Here is a 21,726-nt window from a genome sequence, read left to right as displayed (position 1 = left end):
CACTTGGTAATTTTTTCTTTCTTTATTGCAGTAGTTTTTAGTAAGACATGAGGCTAGCAGATAGTCCCCATCATATACAGATTTCAAAGCTTCCTTTGGCAGTGCAGTAGTCTTAAATATCCTTCCTTGAATTTTGTCTTATTTATTTAGGTAGTTTAGCTTATTTCTATAGCTTGAACATCATTTATCTTTCAAGCAGTGAACCATTTCCAAGGTCTTGTGTAATCGTTTAYTTCTGTGGTGGTTTAAGCAAGCAGTTACTGGCAGAAAGACAAAGGTCGGTTTGATAGCCATGGATGGCTGCTTTGCACATATGTTAATAGCTCTGCTAAGAATAAGRCAAAAAGCTCCCATGTTTTCTGCTCCCTGAAAAGAGCACTGATAGAGCTGTTTACATAGAGGCAGGGAAAAAACCTTCTATGACCRGACATGAAATTTTCTATCCAGAAAGCAACTGATTTTCATTGTGGAATATTCCAGTTCTGTTGTGCAGCAGTCACATTTGTGGCTCTTACTTCGTTTCAGATTTATCTTCCTTTGTTTTATTAAGGTTTTGATGTCTTTTTGAGACCTTCTTCACTCTATATTTTTCTGTGATGCTTTCATTACTGTGCAAGTCACTTTTAAAACACAGCGTGAAGAAATACTTTCCTTGCCTCAAGAGCTTTTGCCCTAAAGGATTTTACTATGACAGGTATCTCAGATGATGCTTAGCTGCAGATTTCAGTCATTGCAAGTCAGGGAGCAATACTCAGATTTCAGTTCTTTCAGTATAAAACCACTTTTTCTGCCTGTCCTCTGAGGTTATTTAAAAAAAAAAAAAAAAAAAAAAAGTCTAATAACAGTAGCTCTTGAGCTGAAGTATTTTCCCTCATCTGGATGACAGGCCGCTTCATACTAAATCTGTCACTAGCACGTCTTTGCTGCCCACTCTGAAATGCCTTCAGGTTGATGGGCTTCATAATTAATGGGAAAAAAAGAGCAGTCTCTCCTCACCTGAAAGTATGATGATAAAAATAGGCTCAGTGGAGAAGACGCTTCTGAAACAGAAAAAAGTTAGTCTGCAAACCAACTAGAGTTGTTTTGCAAGTAGGAGGCTAATGGCTTATTGCACACACGTGAGCACTGCTTGTATTGTTTGCATTGCAGGGTGACTTGCAATTAAACTGGCCTGTAATGAGCTAGGAGCAGTGTCTAACTTGGTTTCCTAAGCAAATGAGGTCTGTATATGAAGCATGTGAGTCACTGTCTGCYTTCCTTCAATAACTTTGAATCTACTTTCCAGGTTCAGGCCAGGTTGAACTTAAGTTCATAAAAGCTTAATGAAAATAGGCAGCTGGGTAAAGAGGATAAATGTGTTTTCCTGGAGAGGAAACCAGACTGTATCATGTACCAGGGAATGCACACTGGGCAGAGCTTTTATCAGGGCTGCAGAGGCAAGGTGAGCTTTGATCATTGTGTGCCTCTGGAGAAGCTGCCTGCAAGACATGGTGCCTCGGGAAGCCAGTGCTTGTTACTGCCCTGTAGACACATCTAGGGGAACAGCTGTATTCCAGTCTGCAGTTTGATTCCAATGGGGGTGACTGGGGATATTCGGGACACTCATGGACCTTCCCAGGGCACCGCGCTGGCTCCTGCCGAGTGCCCCTTCCCCAGGGAGGTGCCGGTGGCAGGGCCCGAAGCAGATATGTTCACGAGGAAGCAAAAACAGGCACGGTCAGACAACAGCCGATGTTTCCTTTTACAGGGAGACTATGTGGGAATCCAAAGAAGTTGCACTTAAAGAGATTAATGCCAGAGGCCTCCACCTCGCAAGGAAACAGAGAAGGGGCTGTAGTTGGTGGGCAGGAAGAACAACGAGCCTCCCTCTCGGAGGCAAGGAGCTCGCAGGCCCGACAGGTTCTGCTGCGGTGTCAAAACACTGTTTTTATCTTTACTCCTAATGGAAGGGATAGGCTGGAATAGTAATAAAGGACTGATAAGTGAAAGGAAAGCTGCAACCGTGTAATTATGTCAGAATCCACTAGCAGCCATGAAAGGCTGATGGAAGCACATTATGCAGATGCATGTTGCAGAATACCATTAGTAAGTGCTCTGCAGTGGCAAGCTCAGCAATTTCAGAGCAGCATTGGCAGCACACGGTGAAAGCAGAGATAATGTATAGTGTAAAATATTTGGAGATAGACAAGTGTACAGAGGATAGGGACAGCCTAAAACTGTATACAGGAGAGTCCTCAAACATATCAGCACCCAGGAGAAGGGTGGTGGGGAGAAGTTATTCTGAATGAAATGTTTGGGTTGTTGGGCACAGCTTGTACTAAGTTAYGTTTATTATTTTCCAACTATTCAGAAATCACACATTATTCAGGTTAGTGGAAAAAAATGTGAATGAAGTTAAAGAAGCTTGCAGAAATCTTCTGATTTAGGCATTCAGATTGTTAGATGACATTGCAGTGGCTGAAATTGCTTAATCAATTCTTTGGGGAATGAGAATGTTCATGGTTGCAATTCTGATGTATTTTCAACTCAAGGACTAGAGGAAACTATGACTTACCAAGTTTCTTACCCATTAATCTCTCACCCACCATGAAACGAGAATGAAGGTTCAATTCTATCCTGCTTCCTCTTCCCATTCTTGCACAGAGCTTTTCATTCACAGCCAGGAAAGATAAACTCTAAGACAAGAGTGTTCCCGCAGGCTTTACAAGATGATATGTTCCTTCCAAGAACTATCCCCCATGACAGTGGAGAGCTTCCTCATCTGAGGAGAAAAATCAAAGCAGATTTTAAGGAGCCACTGAAAGGATGCACATGCTGGAGAGTTCATATGGTCCTGATTTTCTCTGCTGTGCTAGGTCCTCTGAGACATGCTACCCATGGAGCTTGCTTACAGAAAAACAGCGTGGATCCTTTAAATATTTATCCTGCATATTGTTTTCCAGCAGATACATGGAGATTTTCTTCTCATTTTAGCTTTAGAGATGGCTAAACTCATGTGAAATGCAGATAGTGAGTGTTCAATAGCATCTGTGCCCACAGCAGTGCTTCCTAAACCATTACAAAGTAAAGGAAGAGAGAGTCAGTTGTGAGTACTGGTACACTTTATTCATGGAATCCAGGAAATATATATATTTTGGATGAAAATATATCAACAACTGCCAAATATGATAAGTGAAATCTCTGCCAAATTGAGATTTCAGATACTCAGGAGACATGCTTTTAGTTAAATGCAATGGTAAGACTATGTGTCCATAAAAGTTTAAGGCATTCAATGTATTATATCTATGTTTACTTGGGCTGTTTCTCCTCATTCTTCATATAGGAGAACAGTGATGCTCTCTAAGTACTGTTCACATTATCTGTATTTTTATATGTGAAGAAAATGAGGTCTAGAAATCTGATGTGTACCCTAGCTGAGGTACCAAAGCACAACAGTAATAGAGTTAAGAGTATTTTTGTCTCATACCTAGGTGCACTATATACTCAACTATGCTATTTTTAATAGCACAGTAAATTTATCTGCTGATATCAAGAAATGACCCATGTCCACAAAAATGGACATTGACCTCTGACAAACGACTGTCAAATCTGTGTTGTGTCCATCAGGGTGTGTTGTCTTCTAACAGGACATATTTTGGAAATATGCTGCACATATACCCCCTGTTACAGGTTTGCCCGCTTTAGACTTTGAAGATCTAGCTCATGTGTTTGCCTTTAAAATAGTACTATGAAAGATGTACTTACAATTGATGGTAATATCTCTGAGCACAAGGTAAGCTTYGAAAGTTACCCTTCAGATACTGCTTATGTGCTTGCTGCATACAGCCTTACATCAGCAAACCTACCACTAATGATACAAACTTTAATTTCACAGATGAAAGAGCTTGGCATCATCGTGTACAACTGTAGCTGCCTGGTCCTGGATTTACAAAGGATATTTGCCTTGTACAGTTCATTAAAATACAAGAATAAAATACCTCCAAGTTGGTCCAAGAGGCTATATGGAGTGTACGATACACAAAATAAACTGACCCTGCGCCTGAATGAGACGAAATCAGAAGCTTTTGTGTCGGTAAGTCCCATAAAAAGCATCTTGTCTTGTTTGCTGGAAGGAGGGAGGGAGAGAAGAGAGGTATCTTAATTATCACAGCAGATCTTTTAGAGGACCTGGAAATCTAAAACATCTGCTTACTTTTCTAATATTATCTGTTTTGGATAACTGAGCAGTGAGTTAGGTAGATGTTAGTAGAGTGCATGAAGGAAACTCATATAGAGATGCTCATAGTTCCCTGACAGATACTTGCTGAAGCAAGTGAAAAGCAAGCTTATTACTGAATGCCTTTGCTTTTATATTCTGTATTCTCTCTTTAAAGTTCCTCCTCTTTTTTTTTTTTTTTTTTTTTTTTTTTTTTTTTTTTAGTTGCTGAAAGAATCTGTGGCACATAAACCCTTCAGAAAATACCAGGACTGCTGATAAAATTAATAGGACTGCTGATAGAAATTACTCTTAATGCAAACATATATGGTGCAAATTAAGCCTGTACTTAAGYATTTCTCTAAATTGACCTACCTGAAGAAGATTCATATCACTGCTAGATATGTAGCTGAAAAGAAGCTATAAATACTGCATATCATGCCAGGGACTGGAAATTTGGGTACAGAGATAAGGCTGCTACACTTGTCACACAAGACAGAACGTGATGGAAAGTCTCACATTGCTGAAAAATCAAATTCTTCTGTTCTCTGGGTAAATAATCATTTCTGTAGGTACGTTTTTGTGGGGAAGTCTGTAATTGAAAGGTTTAAGAAATGTGTTGTCTTTTCCTATTGTGCAGAAGAAACGAATCATATTTTTTGGTGACATTGTACCTGCGTGTAGCTTGCCAGGACTGAATCTGCTGTGAAATTTAATCTGTGTATCATTCTTTCTCCTTTCACCGTATTTTTCACCACTTTTCTCTCACATTCAGGAAGCAACAGGGCAGCCCTTCAAGGTAGCTCATTTATTTACACAAAGAGACATAAGCAAATGATTCGGAGTAAATGAATTGTTTATCAGACACCTAAAATGACATAATAACCTTGCTATCAAAACTGGTGTTTTTATCAGTGTGGTTCATAAGGATTAAACCTTTTCATCGTGATCTGTTGAATACATTCATACTTCTGTAGTAAGAGCAGCTTTTATCTTTTAAATGGAATTTCAAAACATCTAAACTTTAAACAACTAAGTTTAAGCATGACAAATATATATGGATGAGAAAAAGAAAAATGAGAGAACGTGATATATCCCTACAGAAACATTGTCTCTATTTATATTTTATGGGTTGAGAGGGAGGAGTTCTCTACCTTAGCAGTGATGCAGCAGAACTAGCAAAAAGATGCACAGAATGATAGAGATGAAGAAGGATGGAGTACTGTGCCTTTTGGAGGTAACTACGTAAATAAGAAGAGATTTAAAATCAGGACTATCATGAAGGCAATAAAGTTTATTTACCATCCTGAATAACACAAGGGACAACAAACCGATGCTTTATAGCTAGTTAAGTCTAAAATAACATAAGGCAGGTAGCATACTATTAAGTTACAGGAGCCTCGAGCACAGGATGCTGGTGCAGGTGTGTGGCTATATGGGGCAGAGTTTACCTAACACATTCTGAACCTCACAAAGTTCACATGTCCGGGTTGTCCATCTGCTACAATCACTGGYGAGGGATGGCTGTTTTGAAATGATATGAAATCATCATTTGAAATGATATGAATATCATCATTTGAAATCTGAAAGTGCCTAACACAGCCAGGATTAATAACCCTCTGAAGAGACATGTGTTTCCATTGATTCTGGAGAGAGATGTGAGGACTGACTTAAAACAGAAGACTGATTTTTGGGCGCTTAGCTAAAGATCTGTAAGATTAATCCCATCCAAGGTAGTTTCCCTTCTTAAAAGCAGTATGCAAACTCCTACCCCTTCAAAGCATCTGGTRAGAAATGGAGAAGTCTTGCAGAAAGCCCTTCCTGCAGGGCACCAGCAGTGAAGGTTTCACAAGACCAAGGGATGTGGGGTTCTAGACAAAGACAAGCAGAGGGGGTTTCTACAAAACTGCTTCTCTGCAGTATTTTCAGTGTTCACTTCTCTCTGATTTCACAGAATGGTTGAGGTTGGAAGGGACCTTATCTTGCTCCGGCAAGGACACCTAGAGCACGGGGCACAGGGGGCACAGGGTCTCATCCAGGCRGGTTTGGCAGATCTCCAGAGGAGACTCCACAGCCTCCCTGGGCAGCCTATTCCAGGGCTCTGTCACCGTCACAGTAAAGGAGTTCTTCCTCACATGGAAATGGAACCTCCTGTGTTTCAATTTGTACCCATTACCCCTTGTCCTGTCAGTGGCCACCACCAAGAAGAGTTTGGCCCCTTCTTTCCTACATTCTCCCCTCAGGTATTTGTACATCTTCATAAGAGAAAAGACTGAAGCAAAGAAGACATTTCTTATTTTCTGTGCTGAGAGAAAGGCCTCTTTTCTTGAAATTGTGCTTTGGAAAACAGAAAGGAGTTACTGCTACTCAAAATCTCAGTTCAGCTAAGTCTAATACTGGGAGGTTCCCTGAACTTTTAGTCACAGACAGTTTGGTAGCAGGAAAAAAGAATGTAGTTTTTATAGATTAACTATATGAACGTTAAGCTTGAGAAATGGGCTTGGATGAAACTAAAGCATCTCTGTTTGTTTTGATGTTGTTGTGGGTCAAGAGGAAAGAAAACCTGCCGWCTCTGAAAGCAGAGACCTATCACTGAATAGGTGCAAACCTCTCAAACTGAGTTAGCTTCCAATGTATATTTTATGCAGGAACTCACAAGCATGAATTTGCACAGCCTGTAAAGCAAGGAGTTTGTGTAGCACCATTTACTGTATGTCAGCAGGAGTCTCTGTTTCTGAAATCATCAGAAGCCTTGTCTATGTAGTAAAAGAGATGGCAGAATCCACAGGAGAGAGCAACTTATATTACATACTTGGGAAACATGTTTAATTTCTTCATTATGCCACATTTCAGCATAGCACCAGTCTCAGTGCTGTTCTTTCCCTCTACTAAAAAGATGAGGAAAAAAGAAAAGATGAGGAAAAGATCAGGAAAAGAGTAGGGGAAAAAAAAAAGGATTTAAATTTTTACAATCAGTTCTTCCTGCCTGAAAACAGGCTGTGCATTCAGTTTCTCACCCGCTATCAAATTCCCAGAACTTCAGCAGCTGTTTACCACCATGCCCGTTGGAGGGGCTGGCACAGCACTGTGCTGACTGATTTGGTGAAGCTGAGTGTGAATGTCACCATTCTGAACTAGCAGTAGGTAAGGAAGAAAGTCCCCTACAACCCGGGGAGCAGCGGTAGCTGCCCCGAGTGCCCTGCTGGTCCCCCGCAACCTGGGGAGCAGCAGTAGCTGCCCCGAGTGCCCTGCTGGTCCCCTGCAACCCCATGGAGCAGCAGTAGCTGCCAGAGTGCCCTGCTGGTCCCCTGCAACCCCATGGAGCAGCAGCAGCTGCCCCGAGTGCCCTGCTGGTCCCCTACAACTTGGGGAGCAGCGGTAGCTGCCCCGAGTGCCCTGCTGGTCCCCTGCAACCCCGGGGAGCAGCGGTAACTACCCTGAGTGCGCTGCTGGTGGAGGCAGCGTGAGGCAGCTGCCTGAGCCCGGCTGTGCCTGCGCCCCCAGCCCTTGTAGCCGGGCCGAGCAGCAGCGTTGTGAGGGACTGGCAGGGCGACCCTGGCAGCCGTGTCTCTGCTAGTGGAAGGGGAGTATCAGAGGGAATGTGGTCGGAATGGCCAGTATTAGACATGGAAATCAATCGTGTCCCAAAGTATTTAGTGAGCTGAGGGGGGACAGCAGTTCCGCAAGCTGACAAGCAGAGCGCCTGAACACAAGTGTTAAGAGTRCGAATCTTACCAGGAATGGGTTTTTCTAGGTATCTTCTAAATATCTGTGTTTCTCTGGTCTTTAGTATAGACTCATCTGCAAAAGATGTGTAACTGTTTCATTTTTCTGTTTCATTTTGTTCTCTGTATAGCTTAAAACTTGAATCCAAGAAAATACTAAGAAATTGTATGCAAATAAAATCACAGTGCAGTATCCTCTTGAGGCATTCAGATAACAGACATAAATTATGTTTAACAAAATCATTTTACACTTTGTTTCTTGAATTCTAACTCATTGTTTGGAAATATATTTCACTTTCAATCTTCCTGTATAAAAAACCCACACATAAAGTCATCTTGTTGTTGTTGTTGTTGGTACAGTTGGGAATCATGACTATATGGTTGCTTAGCAACAAAACATCTTCCAGACTGGCTAATAAAAACACAAGAGGGTTTGGGGTCTTTTTCCAGTGTGCAGRAATGGTTCTTTAATCCTGATCTTGAAATCTTACTACTGTTAATGATTCTCACTGATTTCTGAACTTATTTGCTTGCAGTAAAATTAAATCCTAAGAACACTGGTCAGTGGTTAAGGCACCATTGTGATAGACACTCTATTGGGGGGAAAAGGGAAAGAAAAAAAGGAAGAAAATCTGTCCCTGAAGAAAACACACTGAACTAGATGTCAGGATGCAAAGTAAACGGGTAGTAAAGGTGAGATCAAACAGCAATAGGGAGACAGTGGGTTAGCAGAGCACCTTGCCCGTGCGTTGGCTCTGTAAGTTGTCTTTAACAAGCACTGCTCCAGGTTGGATGTTGCTTTAGAGCAGCCTGCTCTACAGTGCTGTGCCAGTCTGCAAGGAAGAGCAGAAGGTCCTTGGGTTCCTTTCTAGGTGCAGGAGTGACTTCTCAAGGCTTCCCTTGACTTTTCAGACTTTGCCTTGCTGGCAAGCAAGGAAATGACCTATTCAAAATCCCTAAATACAGAGCAGAAAACTGAAATCTGAGCTTATTGCTTACTAACTCAATAGTTGGTATGTTGGTGTTATATAAAGATAAGTTTTAAAGACAATTTTCTTGAAAATCTATAGCATCTCCTTACAGCAGCCACATTTAGCAGGTGTTGTCTTTGCACAGAACTTTAAGTAGGATTGACATAATAAAAACTTACAGAAACTTAGTCCTCGATTGCAAGTGATAGATCAGCCTCACTGTTGTAAGAAGSTAAATTTTCCTCCATTTAATAGTGACCAGTGCTGTGACACTTTGGAACAAAAATTCGCTGATACATAACAACTTTTCAAATAGAGCTACTTTGATAGCATAGGATGTTTTCAAGTTTGTGCTGTCTGCACATTACCCACAATTATATCTAAATGGAAAAGCTCTCAAAGGAAAATTAAGCAAATTATGCCCATTTTCAACTTTATATATTCTAGCAGGACAGTTAAAGGTATCAGTGAACAGTCTATACTAAAACGTTTAATACTACTTGCCAAAAYAGGGAGGATAGGGTGAGAAAAGAAAAAAAAAATCCACGTATTTTAATTGCAGTATTTGAACTTTTGCCTTCACAGAATTCACCGAAACTTTTCTGCCCAAAGGACAGAGTCCTGGATATTGAAGCTATATACAATGTTATTGATGATGCAAAGCAGTTTGTGTACATAGCTGTCATGGACTACTTGCCTATCGTCATTGACACAAATGCTAAAAGGTGAGTGTCCATGGCCAGAACAAGTGTGTTTTCGTACTGCTGATAAGGCTTACTGGACAAAATGAACCCACAGGAGATTATTTACTACTGTGGACCAAATTTCTTGGGGCCCAATTCTGCTCTTATTGAAATCAGTGAGAGTTCTGCCATTGACTTAAATGGGAGCAGAATTGGGACCTAAGAAGACATTTCCAGTTTTGAGTCCTAAGGTTTGGATCTGTCTATCGAAGGAGATCAGAACTTGTCTAGTCTGACCATCTGCAAATGAATGGAACCCAGGAATACAAGAACCTGCCTGTATGAGAATCCTCTTTCTTACACTGATGTATTCAGTGCCTTGATACCAAAGCTCTTGGCATTGTGTGAATATCATACAGATATTTGACGTGAGAGAGAGTGAGAGCATGTATGAGCATAGTATATAACATTTGGAGTTCTAATGCACAATGTGGGAGATGTCATCATTTAGCTGAAATATAGATACATGAAAATTTTAATTCTGCAGCTTACACTTTATTTCCCTTTTTGGTTAACTGAACTTTGCTAAAAACAAAGCCTTTTTTTTTTTTTTTTTTTTTTTTTTTTTATGGTGTATGTATGTTTTTCATTTTTTTAAAATGCTCATGACCCAAAGCTGGAACCGTGGTGTAACATAAAGCCCTTCAGCTCAGAAGGCTGGGTAAGTGGTCTCTGCTGCTCTTGAGCATCTATTACAAATCATTGCATCTATGTGCTCTAAAGTAAACACTACTAAGCCAAACTAAAAATCTTGTTCTTACATACTTTCTTCCAGATTTTCTTAATAAAGGTGGAAAAATGGGTTTTATTCAAGTTGGTTCAAAAAAAAAAAGTTATCATTAAATCTTTCATTAACCTATTTGAATGCCATCAAGCATTATGAGACTTTATTTCCACAAGTTTTTTGAATGAATTTATTTCATATAGCTTATATCACAGTGATAGAATCATAGCTTTGTAGGAACCCAAGTTTCATCTTATCTGTCCTTATCATTTCTTGTTTATGCTGTCAAGCATCACAGTATGCGTCACATTAATTTTTCCTGTCCAGAACTGCTCCCACCCCAAGTTTGGGAACTAAAAACCCCTAACCAGTGCCTGTGAGAACAGCAGCATGGAAGCTGCGATTCCCTAAMTGGCAGTTTCTCCGGTGCTCACCAGGAGGAAAGGCCTCCTTGCACAACCCATCTCCTGTCCCCGCGAAGCAGCGTGGACACCCAGCAGGGAGCAGTTYTCCTTCTTCCCACTCCAGTGCTGAGTCCTCAGCATATATTTGCCAGTGAAGAGGGAAAGGGAGGGGAGGGGACGATTCTCTGCCCCTTCCTTCCTTGGGTAACCAGCAGAAATTGCTTCTTGTCCCCCTGACTGGCCCGGTTAAGGAGCCCCTCCAGCTGTAGCTCTCCCTGTTCCTTTGAYGCCCAGGAGCTCCACCCAAAGGCACTCACAGAGGGTAAAATTGATGATGGGGGAGACAGGGATTTTGTGCAAAGATTTTGTATTTTTTGCAAGTGTTTAGGCAACCCTCCCTCCTATAGAAGATGTGTGCAGCCATCTCCATTGCCTCCATGGCCTTGGTGCAGGCARAATGACGTGAAGGATGCCAGCAAATCACATCGGTCACATCCCCTTCAAGGGCCAACCACATTCCTTAAACTACTGGAAAACCCTGTTCATATCTTTTTATAGTTTTCTCTGTGATACCTAAGTTTGTCTGCATAAAAACTCACTTATTTTTTAAGATCTCTTAATGTACTGTATTCTTTCTCCACAGATACTGGCCATATTTAGATGGGAAGATAAGAGAAGCTTTAGTTTTGCGAAGTATTAAAGTACGACTTCTCATAAGTTTCTCAAGAGACACAGATCCCCTTACATTTAATTTTGTTTCATCTCTCAAAGCTATTTGCACTGAAGTCCCCAGCTGTAGTTTGAAAGTTGTAAGTATAATCCATAATGTTTCCGAAATCCAAGATTTTTTTTTCCTTTCCCCCAAAAAATCAAGAAAACCTCTCAAAAACTGAAGAGTTTTGTTTTGGTACAGAAATATTTAAATTTCATTAAATAACATATGTAACATAACAGACTAAATTTAATCCTAGTGGTAGCAGACATAGAAACAAAGAGGAAAGGAAAATGATGCCAGCAGGCAGTCTGTGCTGCTGCTCATGTAGAACTATACCTGATCCTTCCTGGCCGAGCCAGCAGGGTGAACCATACTTATGGCTGGTTTAAATCAGCTGCTAAGAGTAAATGTGACAGGACAAAAATGCTTTTTAGTTTGAATTCATGTAAACTTTACTTTTCAGATCTGTAAGTATTTTATTTTCCTCATWAAGTACAAAGTACAAGAAAAAAATAGTGAAAGAATTAACATTACCTTCAGAATTATGAATAAATATTATGCGATCATATTATACATGCAATACAGGAAAGTGAGAAATGGCATATATATAATGGTTGCATTAGAGAACAGAGTRTCTCCTAACTGCTATTTTAAATTTGATATATTCCTTAGGAAATTGAGGGATGCTGGATCTCACAATCATCTTGCACCAATTTTTTCTTTTTTTTTCTTTTCCTTTTTTTGACAAAATTATACTAAGTTGCTAAATCTGCTAAATTATTTTGGTTTTTAAAAATTGATAATTAAAAAACCCACAAGTTCTTCTCTTCTATATAAATGTTGTAGCTAGAGTATCTTTAGTTACAAATACAAATATAATAACTTCTAGGGGAAAAAAGAGCTCACTCCAGATTTTAATACAGTTTTAATTTATAATGTATCTCACCTCTGTGCTGTGAACTAGCAGGAAGTTTTGCATATAGGGTAAATTAGTGCATTAAATAATACTAGTCTTAAGATTGTTTTGTTAACTGTAACATCTTAAGGCTCACAGTTTGCTGATTACTATTTATGAAAGTGTGACACAGGCTTTGTCACAATATTCATTTACTTCACAAAATATGACAGATAAGTACTGTTTTTCTAATTTGCATGCCATTTGCTTACCTGTTTATAGCTAGGAATCAATGGATAAACGAGGAGTTTTTGCGGGGGGAGGAAGAGGTACAGAAAATAGTCAAGTGAGGCATGCGTTGCATGTTTTTTATACACAAAAAAGTTTAAATTTTAAGAGAAACATAAGCTAGAAATTTTCACTAAGACTGTGACATTGAATGGTGGCAATTCAGTGTAAGTTGTCCTGGTACCTTAATATTGCTGTGACAGAAATGGTTCTTCCCCATCTTCCTTTTCCTTGGGGATAGCCCTACAACATCTCAGCCCTACTTTTTTTTTTTTTTTTTTTTTTTCTCCACGTAGGTTTTTTTTCCCTGTGAAAGCCTTTTTTTCGTGATTGTTTCTTTGCATGGAAAGGCCTCTCTGGCACGTGGTTTCCAGGAGGTGCCCAAGGCTTGCTGCAGTGCACACTGCAGCTGATTTGCCAAAGGCATGGACGGGGTGTTCGGGTACACTGTCAGTCTGGGAGAAGGCTGTCCAGCTGCTTTCCTTGGGTAGGAGTCTCCACTTCCCCAAAAGCCTCTGGCCAGGCCAATGGAAGCTTTCCTATTGCCTAACCAGATAGCAGGGCCCTGCAAACTAGTTATGCCTGGCAGTATCATGATCCAAACCTGTAGCCAACCACAATTTCTCTCACTTTTGACTTGGTTGTAGAGTTCAGAAAGGCAGAGGACTGCAAACTATGATTTCCAGATAGTCTGTTTTTAGTGCATTTCTTTCTAGAAGCAGTTTTTTTCTCTTTTGTCATAAATATTTCTGGCAACAACAAGCAATTAACAGCACTGAAGCCAGTTAGAAAGAGATTACTCCTTAATGAGGCATTCCTTAGCATCTCACTATGGATTGTGGAGTCCACTTTAAATAAGCATTGAGGATTTGTAATTATCAGATTTAACTGAAACTGTCCTTTGAGAACATGAATTCAGTGCAAGTACTCTGCAAAAAAGACCAGTGGGAAGTCCTTAAGAGGAAAAATAGCTTTTATGGGAAACTAAATAAATGCTCTAAGCACATGGCTAAGCATCAAGTAGAGAACTGCATCCCAGCCTTGTAGCTTATCCAGTGAGCTCTGTTCTCTGCTGAATTCATGAAATTCAGTGAATATTCATGAAAGCTGAAATTAAGAACTAAAATGTAGGCTACTAAATTGTAACTCAAAATGAAGAACTCTTCAGCATGCATGTGTGAACCTTACTCTAGTATTCCCCAAGTTGTACATGCTTGTCTCTGTAAATATGTATTACTTGTGAGCAAGAATGTGCAGTCTTACTCTAAAATTTGAAGTAAATTTGCTCGCTCTGTTGCTTAGTGCTGGAGAGAGAAAGTAATATACTTTTAAAGGGCCCACAGAAAGCATAAAAAAGAATCAAATTAACTTCAGAAAACTAGAAACCAGGAACAAGTGGCATGTCTCAGACACAGTTGTTGCAGCATATGCTGTTCTTGAGGTGCCAACTGAATCAATTTTGGGGTTATGCAGATATGTCCTGCTATGCAAACTTTATATAATGCAAACAATATCTACAAGCAAATAAAGTGTAATGTTTAACTTTGAAACCTTTCATCCTAAGCAATGATTTAATGCTCTAAAGTCCTTAAATAAATAAATAAAGTTAGAAAGGATGAATGAAATCTCAGCAAGAGATACGTTATTACCAACATATTAACACCATACTTCTTTGGAAGGCATGTGTTGTAAAATATCCGTATGTGCCACTTAGTGGTGATGCACCACTAAGATGCACCACAGTGATGCACAATGTRCATCAGCAGCACATTCTGCGTACCGGGTAGATGTAGCCACTGCTCTTTACCTGCTTACTAGGTTGTACAAACAGAAGGATCTGCTGAATTCATCTCAGTGTAACAAGTTTAACTTGGTGTTTCTCTTTTGGACCAATTTTGCAGCAAGATACGTAATYTTTTGCTAAGTCATGTAAACTGGGAAGATATTCTTCTTCTTATATCATTGCCGGGTACTAAATGCTTTTCTCATTCACCATCTATAGTGTATTCCCTTCAACATTAGTATTACTCGCACAGTGGGTGACTTCAGCCTCCAAATGACCAAGGAGAATTAATGTAGTTCCCTTGAAGGACTCTCTATTGGCTGCTCTCTTCTTTCTTCCTCTGTTGTGCAGAGAAAGCCTTTTTACCTTTTTAATCAAAAATTGAGGACTGAGCAGAACAATTCAGATCCATCTCTGAATTGCTAAGTATATATCAGTTCCTCGGGCAGGGAGCTGAAGCTTTTATAGTTTATGAAAATTAACCCCTACTGACTAGTAAGCTCTCCTTTGTAGTTGTAAGATGGTTTCTCTTTTAAGTAATACTGAAATTAGTTGCTGTTGATGTTTAAAATGTTTAACTACAGATATGTTTTTTCCATGTTTATCCAGTTTAGTTACGTAGTTAGAGGTGAATATACAATTATAAATCTCATCTAAAGAGCAGGACAGTCTTTACTAATGCCCTTATAAATCAAACATTCTGTTGCATTCCAAGACAAAGACATCCACTCCTTCCAGGACAAAACTGTCCTTGAAGTTTTTCAAGCTTTTGAACTTATTACAAAAATAGAACTGTGGAAGTTAAAAATGCCATATGCACGGGTAAGTAGGCATATGGTAACGTATGAAAGTCAGAGATTGCTGGAGCAGATCATGATAAATGTTACAGCTGKTCTACATCACTACATTTGGTCCCTGAGTTGTCCACTGAGCTTCTTATTAAGATCCAGGTGGATGTGACCACAAATAGGGTAATTTTACAGCTAGTTAACTTGGCAGGCTATTATATGCTGTAGATCACTAGGTGGAAGGAAAAAAAATCCCTAAACTTCTACTTACTTTCAACAATAAACRCTAGTATTGGACTAGTGTGCAATAGTATGCAACAATAAATTACTACTATCTGCAACACTATTGGTATTGGTTACAATTTGAAATATATATTAAAAAAAAAAAAGATTATAAAAACTTCTGCTTCTCCACAGAAATACATTTCTAATCATTAGCTCCTAGTGCAGTGAAAGCCTACTTCACCCTTAAAACAAAAGCCTGTTTCATCACCTTGGAGAAAAAAATATCAACCCCCAAACAGAAGCCATCCTGTTCAGCACCAGCATCACTGTAAGCAGAGAAGAGCAGGACTGAGTGGGCTTTGAGCCTGAACTGGGCTTGGCATTTTACACAAAGGTTTTTCAAGCAGTACTGGTGTAGCCTCTGGCAACAGAAAATTCATCCCATGTATTTTCTAAGGGGAAATAGAGTAATTCTAGTTTATAGTCTAAAGCATAAAGCATTAGGTTAATCAAAGCCTCTGGCCTGCTGTACCTTTTATCTGTATCAGTTAGGTTTGATAATACTAATCTGAAGTAAGACTGCACAGTATATACTGTGTTCTTCAAGGAAAACCAACTAACTGTAATGAGTGAGATGAGTAAATAAGAGGAGACGGATTGAATGAATAGTGCTGCCACTCACACACAGCTCTCCGTTCTGCTGCTACTTCATGTGCAGTTCTGAAATGACCATTAAAAACCAGTGTGATACAACATGTTACTGGGGTTTCTGGTACTCAATAACAACCTAGAGTCAAGTTTTGAAAATATTGTGGCTATTCTTAAAGGCATTTCTATGCCTAAAAGGCATTTCTATGCCTAAAAGGTTTATGTCAAGGCTGTGTTGAAGGTGTCACTGGTTAAAGCTGTGAAAAGTACATTAAAATTTGGGAGAGAGGGGGTACTTTTGGGTTGTTTTTTAACTTTTGTCTAGCTGCCAGTTACAGCCAATTACCTTCATTAATGATATGCTATGAATTAGGTTTTTTTTTTTTTTTTTTTCTGGGCAAGCTACACACATCATCACCTCTATGATAAAGTTTCCAAGTACTACACTGAATGTTTAATTTCTTCTTCATCCCCATGTTATTTTCGGGATATGTAGCTATCACTTTCCCTAATGAAACAAATAATACTTAGGCTTGTGATGGAAACTTCATTTTATATCTGGCACTAAGACAAATTAGAAATACATGTAACTCTTCAATGAAATCTATCAAAGGTAAAGCTGATATATTTTTCTCTTATCAAGCAAGTTTGATCTCTGCCAATCGGATTTAATTTTGAAAAGTTAGAGAGATGGGCAAGTTTCCCATTGTAAACTATGCAACGTGTAAGATAAGGGTATTACTTTGGCTTGTTGGCAAGCCTAGCCAACAGGATCCTGAAACATGAGTTCAAAGCCCAGCGGCCCTTGATGAATGAGGACATGAGCTAAATACACTCCTGGCTCTCACCCCACAGAACACAATGGATTTTTGTTCATTTCACAGCCTYTATTATAAAGCACTGTATTGCTTTTAGTCTGCTGTAGCCAAGGCATTTCAGAATGCCAAGGCAGACTGAAAATCACAGACTTTGAGAATTTAGTATGAAATTTCAGTATACAGTTTTAGTCAAATGAATGCTCACCTACCTACCCAGAGTTGTTTGGACAGAGCTGTTCTGTCTCCTTGTCGGTCAAAAGTAGCAGGATAGAGAGAGAAAAAAAAAACAAAAACAAAAAACCCAACAACTTATTTCCTGTTTGTTTTATGACAGAAATTCTTTGACCTTGAAGAAGAAAGTGCTTGCTTTCTTAAAGAACAGAAGAATGCTTCCCTCCCCAAATTAAATCGTAATAAATATATGGTGACTGATGGAGCTGCATACATTGGTAAGTAACTACATCTCAGGAAGTTCTAGTTTATTTGTAGCCAGAAGTCCAAAATAACATTAATTTGTAGGTGAGGAATCTGCAACTGATATATTTGTTATGTTAAAAATAGTGCACTCACATCTTCAGAAACCTGGATGAAGACTAAGATTTTAAGGGAAGATGAAATTTTTCATTAAAAAATGTTTAGATAAGTTTCCACCCTGCTTCCTCCTATGAATCAATTTCCCCMAAAGCAGCATCGTGTTCTCAGTATTTAGAAGCAGATGGAAAACAGAAACACAGCATGAACTAATAAATTGGGTGATCAACATAATCTCCATGACCTGAATGAAGATGGACTATTTTCCATTTTCCACATCCTTATGGAAGCAGTGGTCATCAAGGTACATATTAGAAAAATGTCTGTCTTGCTGTCTTCCTCCTCTTTTTTCTGAGGTACACAGCGAATAAGATACATTTCAGGCACCCTTTATTAACATTAGGTACATTTTTAATAACCAAGAACAAATTTCATTGTAGGTTAAAGATATATTTAAATAATATATTTGTGTACAGCAGCTAACAAATGTTCTTTATCCATCAGTGCTCACAGATAATAGTTATATTAAAAAAAAAAAAATCAAACTGCTTGAGTTGTGCTCCATGACCAGAAAGCTATTACAGAACTAAGATGTAATTCAGGAGAGATTCTATAAAGTCTAAAGAAAAAATGCATTCTAAGAGCTGCAACTCATGCTTTAGTTGCCTGCCTGCTCATCCTGAGTTTTTGTAGAGCTTATAGCCATGGTCATAAAGAGAGCGAGGGAGACTGCAACCCAGAAGCATTTCTGTTCACCTGGATAAAGAATGGAGAATCACAAAGAGTCTAGAGATTTATGACAGCTCCCCTTTAAAGCTCACCTTRATGGGTTCTTCGGTATATCCCTCTTTCTTAGACCATGCCTTGAATTAAGTATGTGAACAAGGCCATAGTGTCCTCCCTTTAACACTRTCATCACAAGATTATAGCTAGCTAGCTTTCAGAAACCACAGAGATATCATTAAAAGTTTTCTGTTACCTAAGATACTCTGTGGACTACTACTGAATCCTAAAAATTCTCTTTCATTATTCTCAGTCACTTTTGTTTCATGGAAGTCATTTCTCCATTCTGCGATTCTCTTTAATATTTTGGCACCCTWGTTTCTTTACCTATCCCAAATCTCTTTTTTTCTCACTTTCAGTAGTAAATCTTAATCCTCTCGGGTCTTYTCTCAAATGTTTTATGAGTCACACAGTCCTCATTTTACTTCATTTGGAAAGCTTTTCAATGCCCAGATCCAATTTCAGTAACTTAAAGTGTCTACAGAGCATGCRTTCTTACCTGGGTTGCTTTTATTCCTTCCCCTTCTCCTTTCCTCCTTTGTGCCTCTCACATCATACAGTTAATTGCATCTTGGCATACATCCCACAGCAATAGTAGGTAATGTTTTTGTTTGTTTGTTTTTGAATAAAATAAAAAATAAGGCTGGGTACTAGGAATATAAATGCACCTGGTTAAAGGCCTCATGCATCTTTTCCTTGAAAGCATATGAGGAAACATTCCTGATGATCAGAACCTGGATTAAAGTTCTTGGCAGTTTCAGAATTCTTACATTTCCCTTTGCAGTAACCCAGGGTGGCTCTTGAAAGAAAGGGTATGCAGTTCTCAGATTCCTTCAAGCATGTCGGTCCAGATGTTCTGTTTTAGAAGATAATCTCTATTATCCAGTATCTGGAGAAAAATAATGCATTGTACAATAAAACTCAAGTATCTATTGATTTTTTTTTTATTGCAGCTATTAACCGTTATACTTATTTTATATGTTATTCGTTAAACTGGTTATCTTTTCTTTTCACCTTGTCATCACCAGTATTTGAAAGGCCCTTTTACTRCCTTAAGACTTCATGCAGCCAAGGGGGTAGTAACTGGAATAAAATAATGATAAATCTGCTTTCTTTTCTTGAAATAGTATTTGTCAGCTGGTAACCTGTATAGGATCTCTTGGTATGGCTCAAGCATTACAGAGCAAGTGCTATCCATCCTACGTATGTTAAGTCATTTATACAGTGAAGAATATATTTATCCTTGGTGCCCAAAAGGCTGTTGAGGGAAGTATATAGGATAATAACAGTGTATACAAAAGCAAGAACAACTTAGTTTTTAATTAATAAAAGGCCCTATTTTGGCTTGTGATGGATTAGAGTTGTTAAATTTGCACAAACCATCTGCACTGTACTCTGGTACACAATGGAGATTTTTCTCTTTTCCTGCCAGTATCAAAAACTGATTTCCATATATGTCTAGTATATCTCTAGGTAGGTTTGGGGGAGAATGATACTTTATTATGCTGGATTGCCTTTGGCAAATTAGTTTTTGTTGTTATTGTTGTTTGTTTGCTTTTCTAAAAAAAAAATGTTCAAACTCATTTTACATTCCTGCATTTCTTTATAGGTAATTTTGATTGGGTAGGAAATGCTTTTACGCAGAATGCTGGAGCTGGCCTTGTTATCAACCAAGCAGACGCGGGGAACAGCACAAGCATCATTAAGCAACTCAAAGCTGTTTTTGAAAGGGACTGGTATTCAAATTATGCTAAAAGTTTACAACCAACAAAAATCCCAAACTGCTTTAATCACAAACTTAATAAATCAGCATCAAATAAGACTGCCATGAGCAATGTGAATTAGAAAGACTGTTCTACTGCTTAGTATGGCAATGAAGAATGAAGGGTGTAGCCCTATTTCATACTTACAGAAAAAAAAAAAGACTCAAAACAGCAAAAAAAAAGGGTTTGGTTTGGGGGATTTTTTGTTTTTAGGAAAAGCACACTTATATAAAAAAATGTCTGAACTATATTCTCTATATCGCATTACTTAAGACTTTCAAATTTGTCACTTCTCACACCGAACACAGTTTCTGCTACCATGTTACTTTTCAAGTTCCACTTTTGAATGTAACAGCATGCATCAGATTTTCAGTTTTAGGACCTTTCCTACTTCCCATCCTGGCTAGAATGAACCCAGAAACAGAACCAAGATTCAAGCTACAAAATGGCATTCCACAATCGGTTATTATTGACTTACRAATGGATGGGAGATCTCCCCCACTGAAGGAACAAGCAAACATTTGTCCATATACATCATTCCCTTTCAATGAATGACCAGTCACTCAGATTTTTACTAGTTCTTAGCACATAGTTTGAGTATCACTCTTTCTCCAAGTTTTCTAACTTTAAAATAGATTAGAGTTACATGACTGGTAATGCATTCATCTGGTAAGAGTATCAGAAAGTTTTGAGGAATGGGGATTGGTCTAATCAAATTCATCATAATCCCTGCAGCCTGTCAGATAAATGGTTTTCTAAGTAATTTGGATTTCTTTCAGCATAGCACTTGCTTCTAAATATACTAGTATCTAACGATGAAATTTTCTGTATTGTGAGTATGGTAAAAATCAAGGACTGACTCTTCCTGAAATCTGAAGTTTATTTATTTTCCCAATTTAGATATACTTATCGAGTGAGAGTCAGCAGTTGTGTATATAGGATTAAACCAATGCATATATTAGTATTAAATACTGCTTTTAAGAAAAGTCAGGGGCCGTATAAAACCCTACACTAGTAGTTAATGATCATAGTTTAATTTTTGCTGATTTTATGCCTTTGAATTCTTTTTGCTAGCTGTCACGTCAAAAAATCTTGGGAAGTTGTAKTCTTAATATATCATGATATAGGTGAATACATGAGCACAAACAGAAATGTGATACTTTCATTGGGGCCAGTTTCATTCAGCGTTAAATAGTGTGCCTCTACAAACATAGCTCAGTTGCAGAAAGAAGTAATGTTCTGTAAAACTACAAATTTGCTCTTTGCAAGAGGCCAAAAAAGTAAAATCTTTGACAGTCCTTTTCTGTTTGTTTTGTTTTTCCCAGTCTGAGCTGTATCAGCTTAGTTTCATAACCAAAAGTTTTCCTTTCTGTTGTTCAGCTTCTGCTGAAGAATTCTGACTGTGAGAGCAAGCTGCCTTCTGCATTCCCTTCAAACATACACAAAACTTTTTCTGAAATGCAGATCATTTTCACCAGGCTGTGTGTTGTTGAAGGCAACTTTGGCACACAGGCACTGGAATCACATAGGATAATGGAGAAAGGAAAAAAAAGAGAATGTCCCAAGGGACTATTTTAATCTCAATAACAAGTTTTAAAAAGTAGGTTGGCTTTCGGACACAATTCTCATTTGCAAATTAGTGGGGGGAGGGGAACAGGAGCAGAGGAAGGTTTTATTTTGAACTAAGCACAGTTTAGGAAATCCTAAAAAGAGAGCGTCATTTTCTG

General features: G+C 38.7%; 1 protein-coding gene across 2 annotated transcripts in view; it reads left to right on the top strand.

Moving 5' to 3' along the window:
- PLD5 (phospholipase D family member 5) overlaps positions 1–20,168 on the top strand; it is a 170,174-nt gene extending 150,006 nt beyond the window's left edge. For both annotated transcript variants that reach the window (XM_026041086.1, XM_026041087.1), the window contains exons 6-10: positions 3,875–4,072; positions 9,477–9,616; positions 11,406–11,571; positions 17,257–17,371; positions 19,846–20,168. In XM_026041086.1, the coding sequence (XP_025896871.1) occupies positions 3,875–4,072; positions 9,477–9,616; positions 11,406–11,571; positions 17,257–17,371; positions 19,846–20,081 (855 nt within the window). In that variant the 3' untranslated portion in view covers positions 20,082–20,168. The remainder of the gene's footprint in view (positions 1–3,874; positions 4,073–9,476; positions 9,617–11,405; positions 11,572–17,256; positions 17,372–19,845) is intronic.
- The last annotated feature ends 1,558 nt before the right edge of the window (positions 20,169–21,726 follow it).

This window comes from Nothoprocta perdicaria, unplaced genomic scaffold (genome assembly GCF_003342845.1).
Source record: "Nothoprocta perdicaria isolate Ctin4 unplaced genomic scaffold, notPer1 scaffold_278, whole genome shotgun sequence".
Classification (NCBI taxonomy): domain Eukaryota; kingdom Metazoa; phylum Chordata; class Aves; order Tinamiformes; family Tinamidae; genus Nothoprocta; species Nothoprocta perdicaria.
This window is presented reverse-complemented; position numbering and strand designations above follow the sequence as displayed.